This window comes from Phyllostomus discolor, chromosome 8, assembly GCF_004126475.2.
Source record: "Phyllostomus discolor isolate MPI-MPIP mPhyDis1 chromosome 8, mPhyDis1.pri.v3, whole genome shotgun sequence".
Taxonomy (NCBI): domain Eukaryota; kingdom Metazoa; phylum Chordata; class Mammalia; order Chiroptera; family Phyllostomidae; genus Phyllostomus; species Phyllostomus discolor.
The window spans coordinates 12,875,887-12,895,744 of NC_040910.2; the positions used below are offsets into that span (position 1 = coordinate 12,875,887).

Here is a 19,858-nt window from a genome sequence, read left to right on the forward strand (position 1 = left end):
TTCAAAGGCTAAAAAAAAAATAAAACTGCTTTTATGTAAAACTTTTTAGGGGTGTTGTGTCTCTTTAAAAATATTTGGAGTCACTTTTTAATGTGAAAATCTATGTGAAAATGGGTACTGGGAAAATAATTCATTTTTCAAAATGGTTCTCTGTAACTCTATTTTCAGCCCAGTTGCAAAGTCACGGCGATGAAGTGCTTTCTCTTGGAGTTACGCGTTATCTTTCAGGAGACGAACAATAAGGATATTAGACAAGCGATAGATAACCTTATCTTCCTAGCAAACAACAGTTTACCTTCTGATGGGGTGAGTTCTCCAATAGTCACAGAGTCATAGCAGATGTTTTTGGCTTGACTGGGAGAAGTCATGAGCTGGAAGGCAAGCGGACCCTCCCAAGGGAAAGGGAGTGAGTTCCTTTCAGTGGAATGGCATTCCGAAGAGTCTGCGTCACGATCCTAAACAGCTCACTGGCTCATTCATTCACAAACGTGTGCTGCAGCGTGCCAGGCAGTGAGCGTGCTTGGTGCTGCAGCGCCCGTGATCAGCCAGTCAGGTCACTGACCTCATAATGTTTATCACCAGGTGCAGTGGATAGACATTAATCTCACTGCATGATTAAGGGTTTGGCGTGGGTAATAGTAGTCCTTATTTATCGAGAGTTATGCTGTGCCAGACACGTTCTTAGTTCTTCATGGGTTGAACGGCAATCCACTGAGTCCTCACCAAAACTCTGGGAGGTAGTTACCCTTGACTGTTTGCTAGGCGGAAGGTGCTGAGCTCCGAGAGCTCTAGCGCACACAGCTGGGGAAATGGGGAGGCTGGATTCAGGACCAGGCAGTTTCACTTATCTATTCCTTATCTACTGAGTCCATCTCCTTATCTACCGAAAGGCTAAATGCTGCAAAAGGGTAATAATAAAAATATGAATAACTCGAGTGTTAGTTATTAATAATTTAGACGATGGCAGGCAACATGAGCAATACGGGGTTCCGGGAGGGCAAGTCCTGGGAACTCCCACAATAGGCTGGGGGATCAGCTATGCACAAAGGCCCCGTGGCATAAGGGATATGGCTTTCAGGGCAAAACACTGGTGGCCAAAGCGCAGTGGATACAAAGAAGTTTTCTAAACAAAGAAGGCATAATAATAATTTATTAATTCAACAAATACTTTTTAAAGATTTCATTTATTTTTAGAGAGAGGGGAAAGGAGGGAAAAAGAGAGGGAGAAAACATCATTGTGTGGTTGCCTCTCACGCGCCCCCTACAAGTAGGGCAACCCTTTGCTTCACAGTTCAGTGTTTCATCCACAGAGCCATGCCAGTCAGGGCTAACTTCACAAACACTTTTTGGGCCTTATAGTAGGTCCTCAAGGAAAAGAGAAATGGGAAAAAAAAAACAACCCAACACAGATGGTTTCTGCTCTTTAGAAGGAGGAAGCCTAAATAAACCAATCAATAAGCAAATGAATATCAGTCAGTTATTTGCTAAATCCAGTGGCCCCAAAGAAGGCTGGCAAACGTGCTGGGATGCTACTTAGGAAAAGGTTCACCTACTAAGCTGACCTTCGGTGAAGACGTGAGGGTATGTGCCTTACTTCTGGGAAGTGTGCTCAAGTGTCAGCAACTCCCAGTGCAGGGCCCCTGAGCTAGTGTGGCTGGACGCTGGGATTTTCCCCTAAAATTTCCAGGCTTCTTGAAGCCTTTGCTTAAATGTCACCTTCTCAGTGATGTCACACAGTTGCAGTCCTGTGTCCATGTCAGCATGCCCACTACCTGATAGACTACATATTTTACATAGTGAACGTTTGCTGGTTTTCCCTAGTACAGGGTCAGCTTCAAAGGGGAAGGCTTAAAAAAATGTTTCTTTCAGGGCTGTATCCCAACTCCCAGAACAATGCCTGGCCTAAACTAGGTCCTTGACTTATTTATGACATGAATATATTCATGTGTAAAATACTCTCGTGATCTGTTATCTCTATCTTACTAATAATTCATAACAGTATCAATGGTGAACTCTTATGCAAAGCTCACAGTCACTTTCAACGTCATGACACGGGGCGGTGCATGGAGAGGGAAGAGCGGCCAGGACTGCGCAGTCAGAGCCCCCGGACGTGGAGAGTTTCATTGATCGTGTCAGCTGCGATGAGTCTTTTCATGTCTCTGCTCTCCTGTCTGACATGATCATTTTCAGGATCCAATAAGGCAGCGTTGTATAGAGTGTGACCAGCGCCTGGTGTAGAATCTGTGCTTGACAAATATTGCTGAGTCTGAATGTCAGATGCTTAATGGATATAAAATCTAATTTTGATTTTTCCCGGTACAGCTTTTCCTGGTTCAGATGAGCCCTAAAAAATGTATTTATGGCTGCCACACTTAGAATATTCTAGTTATCCACAAAACTGTGCTGGGCTTACAGCACTTCGTGGTCTCCACCTAAGTAGTTGGATTCAGCCTGTCGTGATCGTGTGAATACCGCGTGCAAAGCCCTATGCCGAATGCTAGGGAAGCAAACATACACGGCCTTGCTCTCCTGAAAGAATTTAGAGGACAGTGGTATGGAAAGCATAAACATCCATACCATCAGTGTAATGTGTGCCATGAGGGCGAATCTAACCTGGGGATCGTGAGAGTGTAGCCCAATGGCACACTTAGCCTGATCGCAGGAACTCACAGGTTCAGGAAAGATCCTCGTGGAGACAGCAGCTGAGTCATCATGAGTGTGAGCAGCAGTAGCTGAAACAGGAAGTGTTGGACAGTCTGAGGGACACGTGATGGCAGGGCGGTGTCTAATGGCATGGCCTGTGCGTGGGGGCAAAGGCACGAGCTCTGGGTTTCTAGGGCATAATGAGTGCGGCAGTGAGGGAAGTGCAAGACACAGGTAAGGGACAGCTCTCGGAGGGCCCATGTGACTTCATTCTAGGGTGGATGACCAGGAACCCTGGGCTCTAAGCGGAAAGTCCATAGTCTAATAATAGACACGGCATACTTTCCAGTGTCCTCAATCCATTGTAAGAAAAACAAGCCCACATCCAATCTCCTGGTTCTTCCTAATAGGCTATTAACTTGCCCAAGTTTTCACGTCTCAAGACCTCACTCACCATATGGTTCAATAGATGTGATATTCCCGGGAGAGAAATATGCCAGACTCCCCACTCTCATCCTTTTCTTTTCATTGGCAGAACGTAACTGAATCTGGATGCAGAGAATGTGAGGAGCTGGAGGAAAAAAGCGTTAAAGACTTTTTGGGGAGTTTTACGCACATCGTGCAAATGTTCATCAACACCCCATCGCAATGATCCTCCGCAGTGCTTCCACCGCTTGCAAACATCTCGCCGTTGCTCAGAGGCCACGGAGCACTTTGCATGGCCAATACGCCGCCTGAACAAGTGTTTTTTAATCGAGAAGATCATAGGGACCGAGAGTGAGATGAACTCTTTGAAACGAAAGCAGAAAAACGGCATTGAGGAACGTGGTGCCTATGAACTGCCTGCAGATGTGTTTTGTTCATTTATGTTTAACTTATTATTGGAATTGTACATATCTGTAGCATAATATTAAATGTCGAATAAAACCCTGTACATATTTTATCCTTTGAAATTGCCCTGATGTTTTGCTTCTTGTAAGAAAAAAGGGACATTTGTTCGAGGATGATAGTCAAAGTATTTAACAATGACTGGGGCTAGGACCCCTGGTTCCATAGGTGGTAGGTTCCACCCAGTGTGCGGCCACTGCCTGCCAGCCTGCATTTACCTCTCCACCAGGTGTGGCGCCCAGAGGAAGAGCTGGCTGACTACCAATGAGACAGGAGGAGTGAGGTGTGAAACCAGGGCTTCCCTCCGTCATTCGGTTATTGACGTCAAAAGAGCTCTTAATAAAGAAAGAAACTGCAACAGCCTGGCACATAACGTACATCAATAAATCTTAGGTGGGGGTGGCAATAAAACCTTCCCTGAGAAGTGGACTTACCTATGGAATACTAAAGTACAATGATGTTTATATTTCATGTTTTCCCAAGTACAGGTACTTTATTTTCACTTTTGGGGGGCCACATTTGTATAATTAACTACTAGATTTGTGAGCGCCAACACTTTCTGACATAAAATAATTGCTTATATATTTTTGCAATATACTGTCTAAAATTTGCAAGCTTAATTTTAGTGAACTACGCCTCAAATGAAATATTCTTGTTTCATCACAAATTTGCGGGCTGCGCTGTGAGATGGACTGTGGGGGTGGGGGGGAGAGGGTCTGTGGGTTTGTCCTCTCTCCATTTCGCAGGGCAAACTGCTTCTCTGTTGGAACATTCTCTTACCCCCCAGGGCCCCCTCCGTGCTCACACATCTCATTGTTCTAATCGATGTATGCTTCAAAATTTCCTTGAAGATAATTTTGGAGAAATCGGTGTCCTGTTTGACTTTCAAAGGGTCATGTGTTGGCTCTCAGTTCGCTTTCTGATCTCCATCCAGACACACAGAATTTGGTAGCCACACCTCTACATTTAGGGATTAGGATAGTGGCAATTGTGTTTGCTTGTTTTTGTGTGTGTTTTAAAATTTTATCTGAGATGGAATTTTTAAAATGCATGTATCTATTCCCTCCCCCCTTAGTTTTCTATTGCTGAAAAGTAGGGAAACGTTACCATTTTGAACTGTAGTATTTCAATCCAACCCTTAGACAAAAGTTAGCCCTCCCACCCCACCCCCGCAGTGTTTGTTGGGATGGGGAAGAAAAATGATAACGGCGGTCACCTCAGCAATAATATTTTATGGTGACCGATTACCCATTCTGGCCGTAGAGCCACACCAGCGGGTTTAAGACTCGGCATGCGCAGCTCTCAAAATCCGAATCCCTCCCTCATCAGTTATTTCGCGTGAATCACTTCGGTCGGTCTTAAGAACACTCTTCGCTAACCTTAGAGTCAAGGGATGATGTAAAACACTACATTTAATGTTTCATTCCTGTATTCTTAATGAAATCAGTCTTTCATTTTTGTTTCAGAGTTTTCCCTTCTTGATCTGCCCTCCATAATTCAGCAGCCCCATACCATTTGTCCGGACCAGTGATTTTTCAACGGGTGCACCGCAAGGGTTTTTAACACATGCAAAAACCTGGCCGTTCAGGCAGAGGCCCTGACCTCTTTTCCCTTAGATTGTCAAATTTTAAAAAAATGACAGCAGCCAACACAACAATAGCCACCTGGTGTGAATGAGTTGAAATTATACCTACTTTTTGTCAGCTTGGCAAAAAAAAATATATAATTTTTGCTGGGCTGCATAACTTGACTAATTAGTTTATGTGTGCCATGAGGTTAAAAAGGTTGAAAAGTGCTGGCCTAGACCAAGACTCTGTGTTTATGTCTCACCTACTGCCCTCAATGCTAAACATGGTCGCCATATATCATACAATAAAACACAAATCCGTGTAGGCTTAGAACCTCAAATAGTAAAGGTAAAGCTAATAAAAATCAGGTTTACAGTCCGAAGTCCTACTGTTATCTTCATTTCAGATACAGAAAACGGTGCACAGAAAATATTATTTCTCACCTGCCCCACAAGAAGCACAAAGGACCAGAAGGCAGAGGACGTGGAGATGCAGACAGGTACAAGACAACCTGGCGAGCCCAGAGATTTGTAAAGCCCAGGCACAGGTCTAGTTTTATATACTCTCGTGCTTTATCTTAGAGCAGAGAATCGGCACGGGATTATTTTGTTTCGCTGTCGTTGTGAGAGAAGCTTCTGTGTTAATGTGTTACTGTGTACGGCCATCAAACTCAAGGACTCATAAGGAGAAAGGGACGTATGCAATATGAAAATCAAGCAATATTTTTAAAATCAAGTAATATTCTCTCCCTCCAGAAAGAAGTACTAGGGAATGCATGTTTGTTCCTCCATCTGTGTTCTATCAGGCTTCCTGTAAGCTTTCTGCAGTCACATGTGAGTCATGGTTGGCACATGTATGTCATGTGTAAATACTTTCCCCAGAGGAGATCCCATTTCCATAGATATCTGGTTCAATGCTTCTGAGTGTGTCTGATGGCTGACTTTTGTTTTCAAAAAGAATAAGTATGCAAGGTAAACTTTAGCTTCATGGAAAAGTTCCCTAGTTGTGTAATCTATCTGATGCAACACAGGAGAAAAATTAATGAATCATTAATGAAGAGCTGTGATATTTTATGTCTTCAATGCTGGATTTCAAAATAAGTTAACTCTGAAAAGAACTGAAGAGGAAATTTTTTACACAGAAGCAGAGTTGAAAATTATACATTCAGTTTTTACAAACTTGTCAACATTTTCAGAATTTTATCTTTATTGTTACCCTACAGGTGGCTCATCTTCATCATCATCACTGTGTTATGTCAGGTAAGAATTATCTGGTCTGATGGGCTCTGGTAAGGATTTTGCTTTATACTCCAAAAGAAAGAGACTCTTATTCTCATATGTATAAAAATAAAAATACAGGAGGCATTGCTTGTAGTGTCCAGAGAAGAGTTGAAGTCAACATCTCCTTCCCACTAAACCCCAGGATAATAAAATTGTTTCTAACGATGTCATCTTGCATGGGCCTCATTATTGCAGTCATTGAATGAACTCCTTGCAACACCTAATGGAGGTCAGCTTCAGCGAGTGTTTGATTATTTGCTCACTGTCATTAACAATAAACCTGCTTACCATACATGTGACGTGAGAGACAGAAGGTAACGGGCATGAACATGTAAGCCCACCTGTAGGTTCTGAGTTTCACTGGTGGGAAATGAGTTCTTGTGGTATCACGAGGGAAAGAATTTCCTGAGACTCACACGGGAGGATGAGACTCTGTGGTAAACCTTATCGATGACATAAAATGGAGGTCCCCCTCCTGATTTCCCAATGTCCCATCTCCATCCCCCCACCATGGAAAAGGGCCAACCTTGTCTCCAGAAGGGCCAGAATAAAGGCCGCTGCCCAGAGTTCCTGCTCCATGTTCAAGTTCAGTCCAGGCCAGCATCCGCCTGGCTTGGCAGGTGTTTCCAGCTGCAGTCCGTTGCTGTGCTGCGGTGTTCAGGCTCCCCCCCTGGAGCCTGCATGCAGAGACCGCATGGCTGTGGGCCATGCAGCTGCTGAGGGCTCCTGGCTATGGAGTGGGGGGTGCATGAGTGCACAGTGAGAGTGCAGGTTTCAGGGTGGGGGTGGGGAGAGAGAGAGAGAGAGAGAGAGAGAGCGAGAGAACACTTCTTTGTTCCCCTGTGATTATATTAGCTTGAGCTTGGAATGGACCAGGTGCTTTTTCAAAATGACCAATTTCCCAAACTCTTGTAAGCTTTGGATGGGTCCACTCCCCCTGGTCAGACCGACGGGCCTCTTTGGTCAGGTACCTGCCCCTATGCCTCCCACCAATCCGATACTAGAAGAGGGAAGGGAGGAGTGTTTATCTTCTTGGTGGAGTGCTGCCCTGGTCCCCTGGAGCATGGGCCTGCAGCTTCCTGATGGAGCAAACAAGCTCACGCTCCGCAGTTTATTAAACTCAACGTCTAAGTCCCTTTGCTCCCCTCTCTCATCAGTAATTAGCTAAATGCCAACAGTAATGTGAGGACACTCAGAATGGGGCTGCGGTCAACATCTTAACTCAGGGAAGCCTTCTTGAAAGGGACTTTTAAAATCCCTTTTTAATGAGAACTATTAGATATGATGGAGGCCAACCCTTCTGATCCAGAAAAGGAGGGCAGAGGAAGGCACTGGCTGGCTGTGGACAGAGTGCAGCTAGAACAGGAAGTGGAGAGGGGAAAGGCGGGTGTGACACGGTGGAGAGAGAGATAGCACAGTTACACAGAATCGGGGACGCTGGGGTTAGGCTGTACAGTGGCTCAGAGGAGACAGAAGCTGATGTGTTTAAGGACAGGGTAACGAAGGGGCAATATTTCTGAGTAAGTGACAGCTAAGCGCCTACAGGTGAGACTAGAATGCCAGCGCAGTGATGGTTCCACGTGATGAGCACTATCTTTTCCGTGGCTTTAAAGATCATGATCATCAGCCTGGTTCAGTTTCCCGAGTTGATTTAATAACGCCAAAGCTCCCAGGGTGGCTCTCTGAGGACACACCGGGCTGATGGAAATAATAATCCTCTTACACTTTTATGGTTCTTTAAAGTTCACAAAGCACTTTTACCTGTATTATTTTATTTTATAAGAGTTTCCGTCCCCCGTGGGTACAGACGAGAAGAGATGCAGAGCCCATAAAACATTTTGCTTATGTTACTGATGTGTAAAACACAAAAAAGGAAGCAATCACCTGAAATTTTGTTCCACTCAGCTGTGTATTTATTTACTCTATGCCCTATTGCCTTTTATATTTTCTTTCAAACAGTCATGGGCATAATAGTTGAGGTGGAAAATTATTCGTAGTTAAAGAAACAAAAACAGAGTTTAAGCACATATTTTTATTCCATATTTTGATTATTTTTTCTTCGTACAGTTCTATTCTGGTGCTTTGTTTGCTTTTGTCCAGATGGCAAATGTACCGTTCAGTTTAGCCAGCCTGAATTAATTATCTTTTTATAGTAAAAGAAAACACTTTCCTTTTGACAACTAAGATGTTTGTGCTGTATTTATGAATAAATAAAAGCAGTTGTTGTACACAGCATTATTAATAGCATTGCTTGAAACATCGCAGCTAAAAAGAAGTCCACTCTTCAATGTAAGGTAGGCTCTTGGTGTCCAAGAGCTTATTAAACAGCGAGGAGCACAGGCCTATTCTCCATACTACAGCGTAATAAGAAAAATATTACACTTTCCGTAGGAGAGGCATTCAGTTCACAAGTGAAGACATAGGCAGCACTCTTGTAAGTAGTCGTTGCCTTTGCTAGTCATTTGACTGATTTTTCAGAGCTTCACAGGCTAAGAGTGTGGAGGCCGGCAAAGTGGCTTTCTCTGGATGCAAAGCAAACAGGCAGCTACAGACGAACGTTACTGAAACGGCCCCAACGATGCTATTACCTGCGTTTCAGCTGAACGGCTTGTTGATGGGTGACGTGGCCATTGGAGAAGGGATTTTTCCTCTGGTAAGGGAGAGGAGGTTTGTAAGCAGAGGAAGTCTTTATGCTCGGGAAGAAGACCCTTGAACTCTGAATCAGAAAAGGGAAGATAAAGGATAACCCTTGTCACCACCATGACATTGTTTTCCTTGGGGACGTCTGTTTGGCCTTCAGACTTTCCCTGTTTGAAGGAACTTGATTTGCTATGAAGTCACACTCTTTCTCAGCAGAGCTGACGTGTCCCTGAGGATTGATTTCATTCCTTAACTAAGGAATGAAATAAGATGTGCCCGAAGGAATGAGCATTTGCAAACAGCCCTGCGCTGAGCCCCGAGGGCTGGCTGGGGGAGCTGCGGGCTTCGAGGACGGACATTGCCCGCAGAGAACTGGAAAGCAATCATGGGATGGTACACGCGAAACCTGTGTGATTTTAGTAATTGATGCCACTCCAACAAATATAAGAAATGTAAGAAAGCTGACTGAAAGTCTGTCTGCCTTTATGGTCACCGCGTGCCAGTGAGTCTGACGATGCCAGTGCTAAAATACAGACAGTCCTGACTTATAATGGTTTGACGTAATGATGTTTTGTCTTTATGATACGCATCCAAGTAGAAACCACGCTTCCAATTTTAAATTCAGATCCTTTCCCAGGCCACCAATATGTACTACAATACTATCTCATGAGGCTGGGCAGTGGCAAATTCTGTGCTTTTCAAACTCTATGCTGCTTTGATTTCTCTGTCACTTTAATCACCATTCAAAGGCATGTTTAGCCTGGGGTTGACGGTAACGAAGCTGTCCAGGCACAGTTTCAGGAGATCTCCGACCCTCAGGAAGAAAACGTGAGTGTGTGTGTGACAGTGTGCGTATACTGTTTCTCCGGAGAGGGTCCACAGTTTTCATCAGAGTCTCCGTGTGTTCCGTGAATCAAAAAGATTAAGGAATACCTCTCTGGAAACACCCTCTCTTCTCCATGAAGTTGAAGGGCCAGTCAGTATTGTGTCATGTGACGTTCGCATGGTGCTTGAATGCATGTCTCAGGGCGAGAGCGTGTGGTGCTGTTAGTCTGTGGGTCACGTGTTGAGCCGCAAGACTGTGCAACTCACAGTTTGACAGCAGACAGTTTGGCCTCTGAGCCATTCCAGGAGGCTGCAGCCAGCACTGAGCAGACTCCCCAGAGACAGGAAGCCAGAGGTGGTCTCAGCCATCTGATCCCGGGCAACGCGCCCAGCCACTCCGAGCCTGTTCCCTTATCTCTAAAAAGGCACTCACTTGATTCCATCCGCCCGTCAGGATCTGCTGAGTTAAATCAGATGCTGACTGCCGTTCTTCGTACAGAGTAGGTACTGCGTATCTTGCTTCCTTCCCCTGGGCACTTTTTCGCTTCCTTTTGCTCTAGTGAGGTGACTGCTTAAGAGTTATAATCAGCAAAACTGAGGATAGCCCCAGGTTGAAACAAGTACTGTACTTTACAGGCTCAGAATTTTCTTGTGAAAGTTCTATTTTAATACCTTCTGGTCTGAAGAGAAATAGCGTGCTAGCCTTTTTTACCCATCAAATGTCACCAGCCAACTGCCAAAATAAATGATCTATTTGCTGGGCTTTTCAGCTTAGCAGCAGGTTGCCCTGGGAAACGCTGCCTTGAAGCCAGTCTGACCACTGCCTTCTCTCACGCTTACTCCAACGTCAACACTCAGTCGCACCCGTTATATTGGTTAACTCTCACCCGCTACAGTGAACACTGCAATATCCCAAATTCTTAACCTCCGTCCCAACTCACTTCCAAGCCATTCCGTCTGCTAGATGTCACCGACCTCATTACACCCAAAACCTGCTGTGTTACCTTCTTACTGCCACTGAACGTAATAACTTAATTACATTAGTGATATTAATTATTGATTTGATTTATGACCTTGTTTACTCACCTTCTTAACTTGTGTCCTTCTCAGACTGTCTAGGTTGTATTACATCCCAACTCCCGGGTCAGGTGAAGCTGGGGGTTTGCATGTCTTGGAATAGGTCATGGTTATTTCTTCTTATAGTTCAGATGATGGCCCTTGCTAATGAAGGATTTCATGCTCTCGCCAGGATGATTTGGTCACTTCTTTCTTTATTGGCAAAGTGTCAAGGTTGCGATTAACATGGAACCTACATTAATTTGACCTACTATCAAATTCTCATCATTGGAAAATTCTCTGAGCAGATAGTAGTGAAAAAAGGTGGTAGAAAACAGAAGTCCAAATCTATAATTTTTCAGGGTTTGAGGTTGCCACTTGTAAAAAGTGATTACAGTGTAAAACCAATGGAGCGCAAGGAAGACTTGTGTTATTCTTGAAGACTATTAGGCTCAAGGTTACAGCCAAGCATAATTCTTGTTTAATTGTCCCATTACCACCTCATCCTGTTTATGTCAGGAACGCCTTTAATAGAATGTCACTTCAAATCACTGCGCTACAAAGACAGGTACTTTCATTTACATTAGCTTCGAAATGAATACCCTTTCCACAGGGACCCCCGAACCAGCAAGTGAATCAGAGATCATACACGCTGCCTCTGTGATCTCTCTGGAAGCCACGGCCATTAACATGACGAATACCACCTGCTTGGGACTTGGGTCAATGCGCTCTCCTCCCCTTCCTGAAGGGGGTCTTGGGTGCCCGTCTAGGAAAAACAAAGATCTGTGGTTTCTAACACTATTGTTTCATTTTAGAGTCTCTGTCTCAAAAGGGAGGATTCACATAACCATTCAATTCCTGGGTGTGTGTTAGTTCTTCAGTCTGGGTTGTTTTGGTGTCTCCAAGGGCCTATGGCTGTCTTCGGGGAGTAGTGTGACCTCATGAGAACTCCCTGATGCTTGGCTGTCCAGATACGGTTGAAGAATCTGTGCTAGTATCAGTGACATTGCACTTGCCCATATGTATGTGTGTGTGTTTGTGTGTGTATAGTTATATTATATATATGTATATAACCATATACATATGGGGAGAGCCAGAGAGGGAGAGAGAAGCCATGTATGGCCATTGACAGCTAGAGACGAGAAATGCAACAGTAAAATTCATTCAGAGAACGTCAAAGAGACAATTTGAAGAGCAAATCTCTAGGAATGAAACTCCTTGTAGAAATATCATATGATTTTTCAGAAACTCAGTTATTTCATCAATAAAACTAGGATATAAATCAATGCCTCTGCCATTTGGGGATAAGAACAAACCTGATGATTGTTCTCAGGCAAAAATTGGGCAATAGAATGTTCTTCAATTTTGAAAGTAATTGAAATTTATGGAAATCCTTGTTAGGAAAGCTAATAGGATTTGTTGCGTGGTAACTTGCCACTGGACAGACTTTGCGAATGCCAAGCCTCAGCGTTTCCCCTTTGGCTCTGCAATGTGCATTGCAGAACTTGGGAGCTGTAACTCAGGGTTTTCCACCTTTCTGAGCTAAATTACCCAGACCTGAAGGAGGACGGGTTTGGGGAAAGGAGGTGGAGTCACACTCCCGTCTTCTCTGACTCAGCAGTGCACTGCATGGAAGCCTACTAGTAGATACATTCTTAGAAGTGTTCCAGGAACTCAGGAGTCTTGAAAGGAGCCTGCTGGAGGTTCAAGTGTGTCTCTTGGGAGAGCTAACATCAAACACTTCAGGGACGAGTAGAAGTTCACCAAAGAGGGGGTTGGAAGCAGCCCTTCCGGTACCTTTGCCCTGATCTCAGGGTTTTCTCCGAGGCCGCTTTGCCCTCCTCACTCTCACCTGCTCTGCACTCCCTGCTGCCCGGGGACTGTCCCAGTCCCCTCACTCATATGGAGATGCGCACATGTCTCATTCCTGGCTCACTTTGAAGTAAAGTTTTTGCAATGTTTTGACCTTCAGTGTTTCCATGGGTTGTTTTCTGTTAGAACAAGGATGATATTGTGTTTTATTTTCTACCCACCATCCCTTTCCCCCGGGACTAAGAATTTGATCTTTTCTGTACACATTTTCCCCAAATAGCTTCAGGAAAAAACTGTTACTCTGGAGCAGCAGTTTTCAAACTTTTTCATTGCATGGCATGCATAGACTAATTACCAAAATTCTGTGGCATGCCAAAATATATATATTTTTGCCAATCTGACAAAAATAGGTATAATTTTGAATCATTCACACCGGGTAGCTATTGTTGTGTTGGCTGTTGTCAATTTTTTTATCTGACCACCTAAGGGAAAAGAGGTCAGTGCCCCCGACAAAATAGTCAGGTATGGCGTGTTTTAAACATTCTTGCGGCACGTGGGTTGAAAATCGCCGCTCTGGAGGATCTTGCTTGAATTTCCTAGCCCTCACTCACAGAAAAAGTAATCAACCCAAAATGCTGCTCGGTGTTTGGAAAAGGAGGCCGTTTCTACGGAGGATCAGGGCCAGAACCATCGCCAGAGAGTTCTGATGGCTCGTTCCACGTGGAGGCTGCTGTGTTCCAGGGCAAGTTATTGAGGGCGTGAACCCTGGCTTTTCTAATAACCGTTGAGACTGGCTTAGATCTCCTTTTGTGTCATTGACATTTCAGATGTTCCGGTGACTTTTTGAGGGCGCTTTGTGCTTTTATGTAATTCGCAGCTTAGTCCCATGTCTCTCAACCAACGGCATAGGCTGCCTGTAGTCAGGGGTCCCTCTCCCCCAGCCTGGTCTGCACATCTGTACAACTCTGTGCTCTCTGCAGCCGTTTGGCTGGACAACTATGGAAAGACCGGGACACTTCGGTTTTGCATTAAGGTGTCATCTCAGAAACCCTGGACAGGGAGCACAAATTCGGGCTGCCAGCCACCTCCTCCAGAGAGGTTTCTGAGGAAGCTGTATGTACATAAAAAGAAGGCAGACGGCAACTTGCATTAGCAGCCATCGCTACTTTAAGTTTTGGTACCTCCAAGTCCCCACATGGAACCTTTGTCATTCATGCTGGATGATAGTACTACGGTCCCTCTGGACTTGGACACTGTATGCTTGCCTCCTGAATCTCAGTGCTCAGCACCAAGGTCAAGAGAGTTTAAAAAATATCAGTAAGGAAAAATAAAGAATGGAATGTTTTTTTAATCCTTAGATAGAGGAAGGTTAGCCTGAGTGACTGCATAGCCCGTGAGAGGAGGAAAGTCCCCAGAGAAAAGGAGGGTCAGAAGGACATCCCCCCCCAAACACACACTCACGCACGGACTCAGACCTTTAACCCCTTCCCCATCACACAGACTCTACAGTGTTCTTTAGCACAATGGTCCAACAGAACACCTTGGAGCCGAGCCATACTGTGTCATTGAATGTATAGAATGCTTCTGAGGGACCGGTGTGGCTGAAGAGAGGTGCTGAGAGCTCACCTGGCACAGAGGTCTTGGAGAAGATCTTGTTGGTTGGGGCTGATAGTGCCTGGGAATGGTAAAACGGGAACAGAGCATCCTTGAGGCCCCTTGAAGCACCCAACAGTGGGTGCCATAGGAAAGTTGTGGGAGATTAACTGAATTATTGGGACCAGTTCAAAAACTTCTCTCAATTTTTGAAGCTCTGTACAAATGTTTCTGTCTGGATTCTGAAACATTCCATCAAACGAGCCCACTTAAATTTCCCATCTCATCTCTCTATTCCCCTGAAGTTTGCCCTCCCCTCAACCTCATCGGTTGTGCCATCCTGGAATAACTAAGACCTTCCTTCCTGCGCGTCTCCATCCTATACACTCTAAGGCTCAGGGTAAGCAGCACTTTCTCCTAAACTCTTTTCCCAAGACAGCCTAAGGCATTTCCATCCGCCACCTTTTCATAATCCTCAGTAAAAACCTATGTATCACGCCGCAGTATCGTATTATCTGGTGAGTGTAATCAACCTATTTTCAAGCAGGTAGGCTTTGTTTCTCAAAGCAAGCATCGAGCTGACAGCAAGTTTCTCTCGGGAGAAATCTCATTCTGTTTTGCATTCCCCGGGCACTGGTGAATGACGCGTTCATTCTGCTCGCCCACGTGTGCGACCGGACGGGTAGATGAGCAAGCCTGCCTGCCTCCCAAATCAGCCCACCTGCCAGCGACAGTGAACGATGCAGGGTCAAAAAGGAAGGGATAAAGCTGATGACACTCAGTACTTCAGAAGAAAGCCATTGGAGGGAGACTGACAACAATTCCTAACAGGAGGCCCACGTGCAGCTTTTTGAGTCCGTTACTGACTGAGTAGGTGGGAAGCAGCTCCTGCGTAAGCAAGACACTGACCTCATTTTTTAAGTCCTGACACAACCCCACCTTTCATCGTGGCTGACCCAATCAGCTGTTGTTCTCACGTTGATGGTTTAGAGTTATGTACGTCCTACGTGCTTGTTATGGGGAGATTTGATAATTCAGGTTTTAACAGAGAAACAAATTAAACCTCACGTCCTGCATAGTATTGTCACTTAGAAATAATCACCGTAAACAATTATTTTTAAAATAATTCGATCCTCTACTTTCAGTGAATTATTTTCCCCCAAAGTTAATCAATTGCATTTTATTAAATGATTACTCTTCCACATATACATACTCAAATACTTTCCTAGACTCTCTTTACTGTTTTATCTTCATCTTCCAGTTAATCTTATTATTTAAGCAGACCAAAACATCCTGCGGGTACTGGCAATATTTAACAACTAAAAATGTGGAAAAATAAAAGGAAAGGTTAGATTTGGAAGGAAACGCAAAGGAAAAGTTTTACCTTGCAGAGAATGACCAATTTAAAGTTTGGCAGAGTCTTTTAAAAGAGGCCCCGTGTGGAGTACAACGGCACGGACAGAGTTAACAGAACCACTGAATGGAAAGACTGTGTCCAGGATAAGAAGCTTTGGCCACGAACGGAACAAAGATAAGACAGTGTCCAGAGGCCACACGCCAGGGGGAAGCCCTGTGTCCGCTCCCTGGAAACAGGGCCCCCTGGCCCACGAGCTGAATTCCTCATTGCCAGAGAGAGCTGCCTTCCCCTCACAGGGCCGTGTGTCCCAGCCTCTTGGAGCCGGACCTTCCCCGAAGGTATGATTTGGCTTGTTCCCCTTCCCTCTGACTTGCTGCTGGGTGAGTAATCGCTGAATACCAGATGACTTTTGGCTGGACTCCCTGTCGGCTTGCTGACCGGGAGAGAAGGTGCCGGCCGGAGGAGGCACGTGTCTGACCCCTCGGCAGTTATCCGTCTCACTGTAAAGGTTTAAATTTCCATCTTTATTGGAGTTTGTTTGTGTTGGTATCGCTGAGATTTGGGTCTCACATTCAAAAGCCGCATAATGAGTGCAAGACAGTTTTTCTCTGAGCGGATCTAACGAGACAGGTGATAACTACATATTCAACTCTAGTCTCACCTGAACCAAACAATCAAGATACCTGAAAGTACAATTTCTGTACAAGGGGAGACCCCCAAAACCCGGAATTTATTTATAAACAATTGTGTATTTATTCCTACACATTTAAACTGCAATCACCGTCAAAGTAGCGGTTCTCTCCATTTGATGCGATAGGCCTATTGAGACATTTTTTTCTGTTGCTCAAAACAGTTTTTGAACTTGTCAATTTTGATGCCTTTTAATGCCTCCACTGTTTTTTTTGTTTGTTTGTTTCACCTCTTCCACATCAGCAAAGTGTTTCCCTTTGCGGACTTCTTTCATCCAGGGAAACAAAACAAAACAAAAACGTCACTCAGGGTGAGATGGTGTGAAGAGGAGGGTGGGGCAAGAGGGCCTTGTTGTTTTTGGTCAAAAACTACCAGACACTCAGCGTGGTGTGGGCAGGTGCACTCATGAATCACTCATCATGAAATGGGCAAATGCATTGAAAGAAAAATTCACTGAAGCTGAATGCAGCCTCTCACAACAGCGCCAGCTGGTGCACTGGTACAGATGGGTTCCTAGAACACTCAGCTAGCAGGGGAAGCCTGTACTACAAGAGGCCTGTCCTCCCTGAGGCAATTCTGAGTTTTTCTGGGTCCCCCCATATTTCCATAAATTAATGTTCACTCCCATTTTTTTCTATTTTCAATAGGAAGAAAACAGGGTCTCTGAGCCCCTCATTTTAATGCCAAATGATTTTAAGGGAGATTTAAGAGCTTACACATATTATTTGCCCCAAGAAAGCACACTCACGTTAAAGACATATTAACTCCTCTTAGAAAGGGCACAGGCTGATATAAGAGTCAGAAACCCTGAGCATCCCATATGCAGCTCAACCTACACTGCCGGCCAGCCTCCCAGCACAGGACCTCACGGAGCGCTCACCAGAGATACCGGTGGCAAGGCAGAACTGGAAGGCCCTGCTGGGGGCAAGTGTCCCGGCCTGCTGCAGTCTGAGGGCAGAGCAAAAGTACCGCGGAGGGAAACCCTCCCGCACTCCAGGCCTTGTGCTGACTGGGCAATGGCAGTAGCCTTTGACTGCAGATAGGACAGGATGGCTGAGAGAGACCCTTCTGAGGTGCGCACGGAAGGGGCATGTCTACCTGTGATGGCAGGAATGGGATCCGAGAGCGACGTCACAAGAACTGCCAGCCTCCCACCCCCCAGCGCTGTGTGATGGCTGTCAATCACTGGAAGAAGACTAAGAGCTGAGAGAAACCCCTCACACAGGCGCAAAGGCACTGTGGTTGAGGAGGAAAACTGAGGTGAACCCCTAGCACCCCAGGTCTTGCACTGGCGACCAGGCAGTCTCCCCTGAGGAATCTGCAAACAGACCTGCCTATATAGGTCAAATGGTTTCAAACAAGGATATCAGAGCAATTCAATAGACCAAAATCTCACAATAAGTAGTGCTTGAAGAACTGGATACAAAAAGAAAAAAAATTCACACCATACTCGAGAAATAATTTGAAATGAATTGTGGTCTTAGACCTAAAGCTAAACGTACACAGTTTCTATGAGATAACAGGAGAATCTTTACTACTTTGATTTAGGCAAATATTTATTAGAGCAGACTCAGCAATATTAACCATAAAGAAATATTGAGGTCCTGGCTAGTATAGTTCAGTGGATTGAGCGCAGGCTGCGAACCAAAGTGTTGCGGGTTCAATTCCCAGTCAGGGCACACGCCTGGGTTGCAGGCCATGACCCCCCGCAATGCACATTGATGTTTCTCTCTCTCTCTCTTTCTCCCTCCCTTCCCTCTCTAAAAAATAAATAAGTAAAATCTTAAAAAAAGAGAAATATTGATAGACTGCAGGTCATCAAAATTAAAACCTGTGCTCATGAAAATTTGCCATTAAGAAAACAAATATGGGTGCCTCAGACTAGAGAAAGTGTTCTTAACACAAAATCTGACCAAGGATCATTTTCCAGAATATATAAGTAACTCTTAAATTTAATAAAAAGACAAAGAACCCGACATGTAAAAGACTTGACACGTAGCTCTCCAGAGAGGATGAGCCAATGGCCAGTAAGAACAAGAAAGTACGCTCAACATCATTGGCCATTAGGGAAATGCAATTCCAAACGCCGGTGAGAATGCGCTACGCACTGACTGGAATGACTGCCATGGAAAAGACTAATAACACCAAACATTGGAGAGAGATGCGGGGCCATGTTCATTGCTTCGGAATGTGCTGGAATGTATAACAGCTTTGGAAAACAGTTTGGCAATTTCTTAAGTGGACAAGCATAGACAACACCCAAGTGTACTCCTAGAGATAAAAAAAATTTATGGCACTTGAATTCATAATTGTCCTCAGTTGGAAACAGCACCAGTGTCCACCAAAAAGAGAATGGATTAATAAAATGGGATATACAACTGAATACTAAGCAACAATAAAAAGGAACAAGTTGCTAAAATATGCAACAATATGGGGGAATCCTGAGATTCATGGTTATAAAATTCACCAAAACTGTTATGCTAAAAAAAAGAAGAGAGGGCAACAAAGGACCTAGTGTAAGATTCCATTTATTTGAAGTTCTAGAACAGGCAAAACCTATGTATGGCGTTTGCTTCAGGAGCACTTTTAACGGGAAAGTGATTGGGGACTCAAGAGTTGGAAAATTTTTATTTTAAGGTGAATAGTTAACAAGCCTAGTAGACAATGCGTATGTTAAAGTTATCATTTCAGGAATGGCAGGTATGGCGGCAGGTATGGCGGCAGGTATGGCCCACCACTTCTGGGAGAGAAAGCCAACCTCCCGGGCCACAGCTGGAGACCCCCACCTGGGGCACAGCTGGAGACCACCACTCGGGGCACAGCTGGATACATCCCAGCCACTGTGTTCCAGAGAGGGACAGACACCACTGGCCAGCGCCCTGGGGGACAGCTAACTGCCCAGGGCAAGAATGCTGAAGTTTTTAAATCTAATTTTCCCTGAATTTCAAAACCCCTCACCACAGTTTATGTTCTGTTATAAAAAGGCTGTCTTAGAAGGAACCATAAAGCTGTCTGTTAGGGTGTGAACCTGCCGTCTTCTCAGATCGTCGTCCATCTGCATAAAGTGTCCATAGAGATTCAGCCCCTGTCTCTGTCTATTGGGTTTGGTGTGTGACAGGCAGCACGAACTCGGCTCTTCCAGTTTCACGTTGACATAGGAAACTTCTTGTGTTGATGAAAACATCCTGTGCCCTGATGGAGGGATGGATTATACAAATGTACGCACTTGTCACAATCCTTGACATGTACACTAAAGATTTCAGTATTTCACTGTATGTAAATTATATTCGACAAAAAATTTGTAAACTTTCCAATCTTACTTTTAGTCAAATACACATGGCCTGAGACATTTCTCCCTCTGTGGGGTTAACTTAATATAGTCAGATTTGATCTCTTTTTTAAAAAATTTTAAAGAATATCTTTTTCCTCCTAAGACTTATACATAATTCATGTTCACAGATCTGAACCAACCTTAAATTGAACTAAGCGCACTGAGTGAGTGAAGT

General features: G+C 44.6%; 1 protein-coding gene across 2 annotated transcripts in view; it reads left to right on the forward strand.

The window, feature by feature from the left end:
* The window catches only part of IL15 (interleukin 15), a 57,255-nt gene extending 53,657 nt beyond the window's left edge, over positions 1-3,598 (forward strand). For both annotated transcript variants that reach the window (XM_036031840.1, XM_028521242.2), the window contains exons 6-7: positions 169-306; positions 3,179-3,598. In XM_036031840.1, coding sequence (XP_035887733.1) covers positions 169-306; positions 3,179-3,295 — 255 coding nt within the window. In that variant the 3' untranslated portion in view covers positions 3,296-3,598. The remainder of the gene's footprint in view (positions 1-168; positions 307-3,178) is intronic.
* Positions 3,599-19,858: the final 16,260 nt, after the last annotated feature.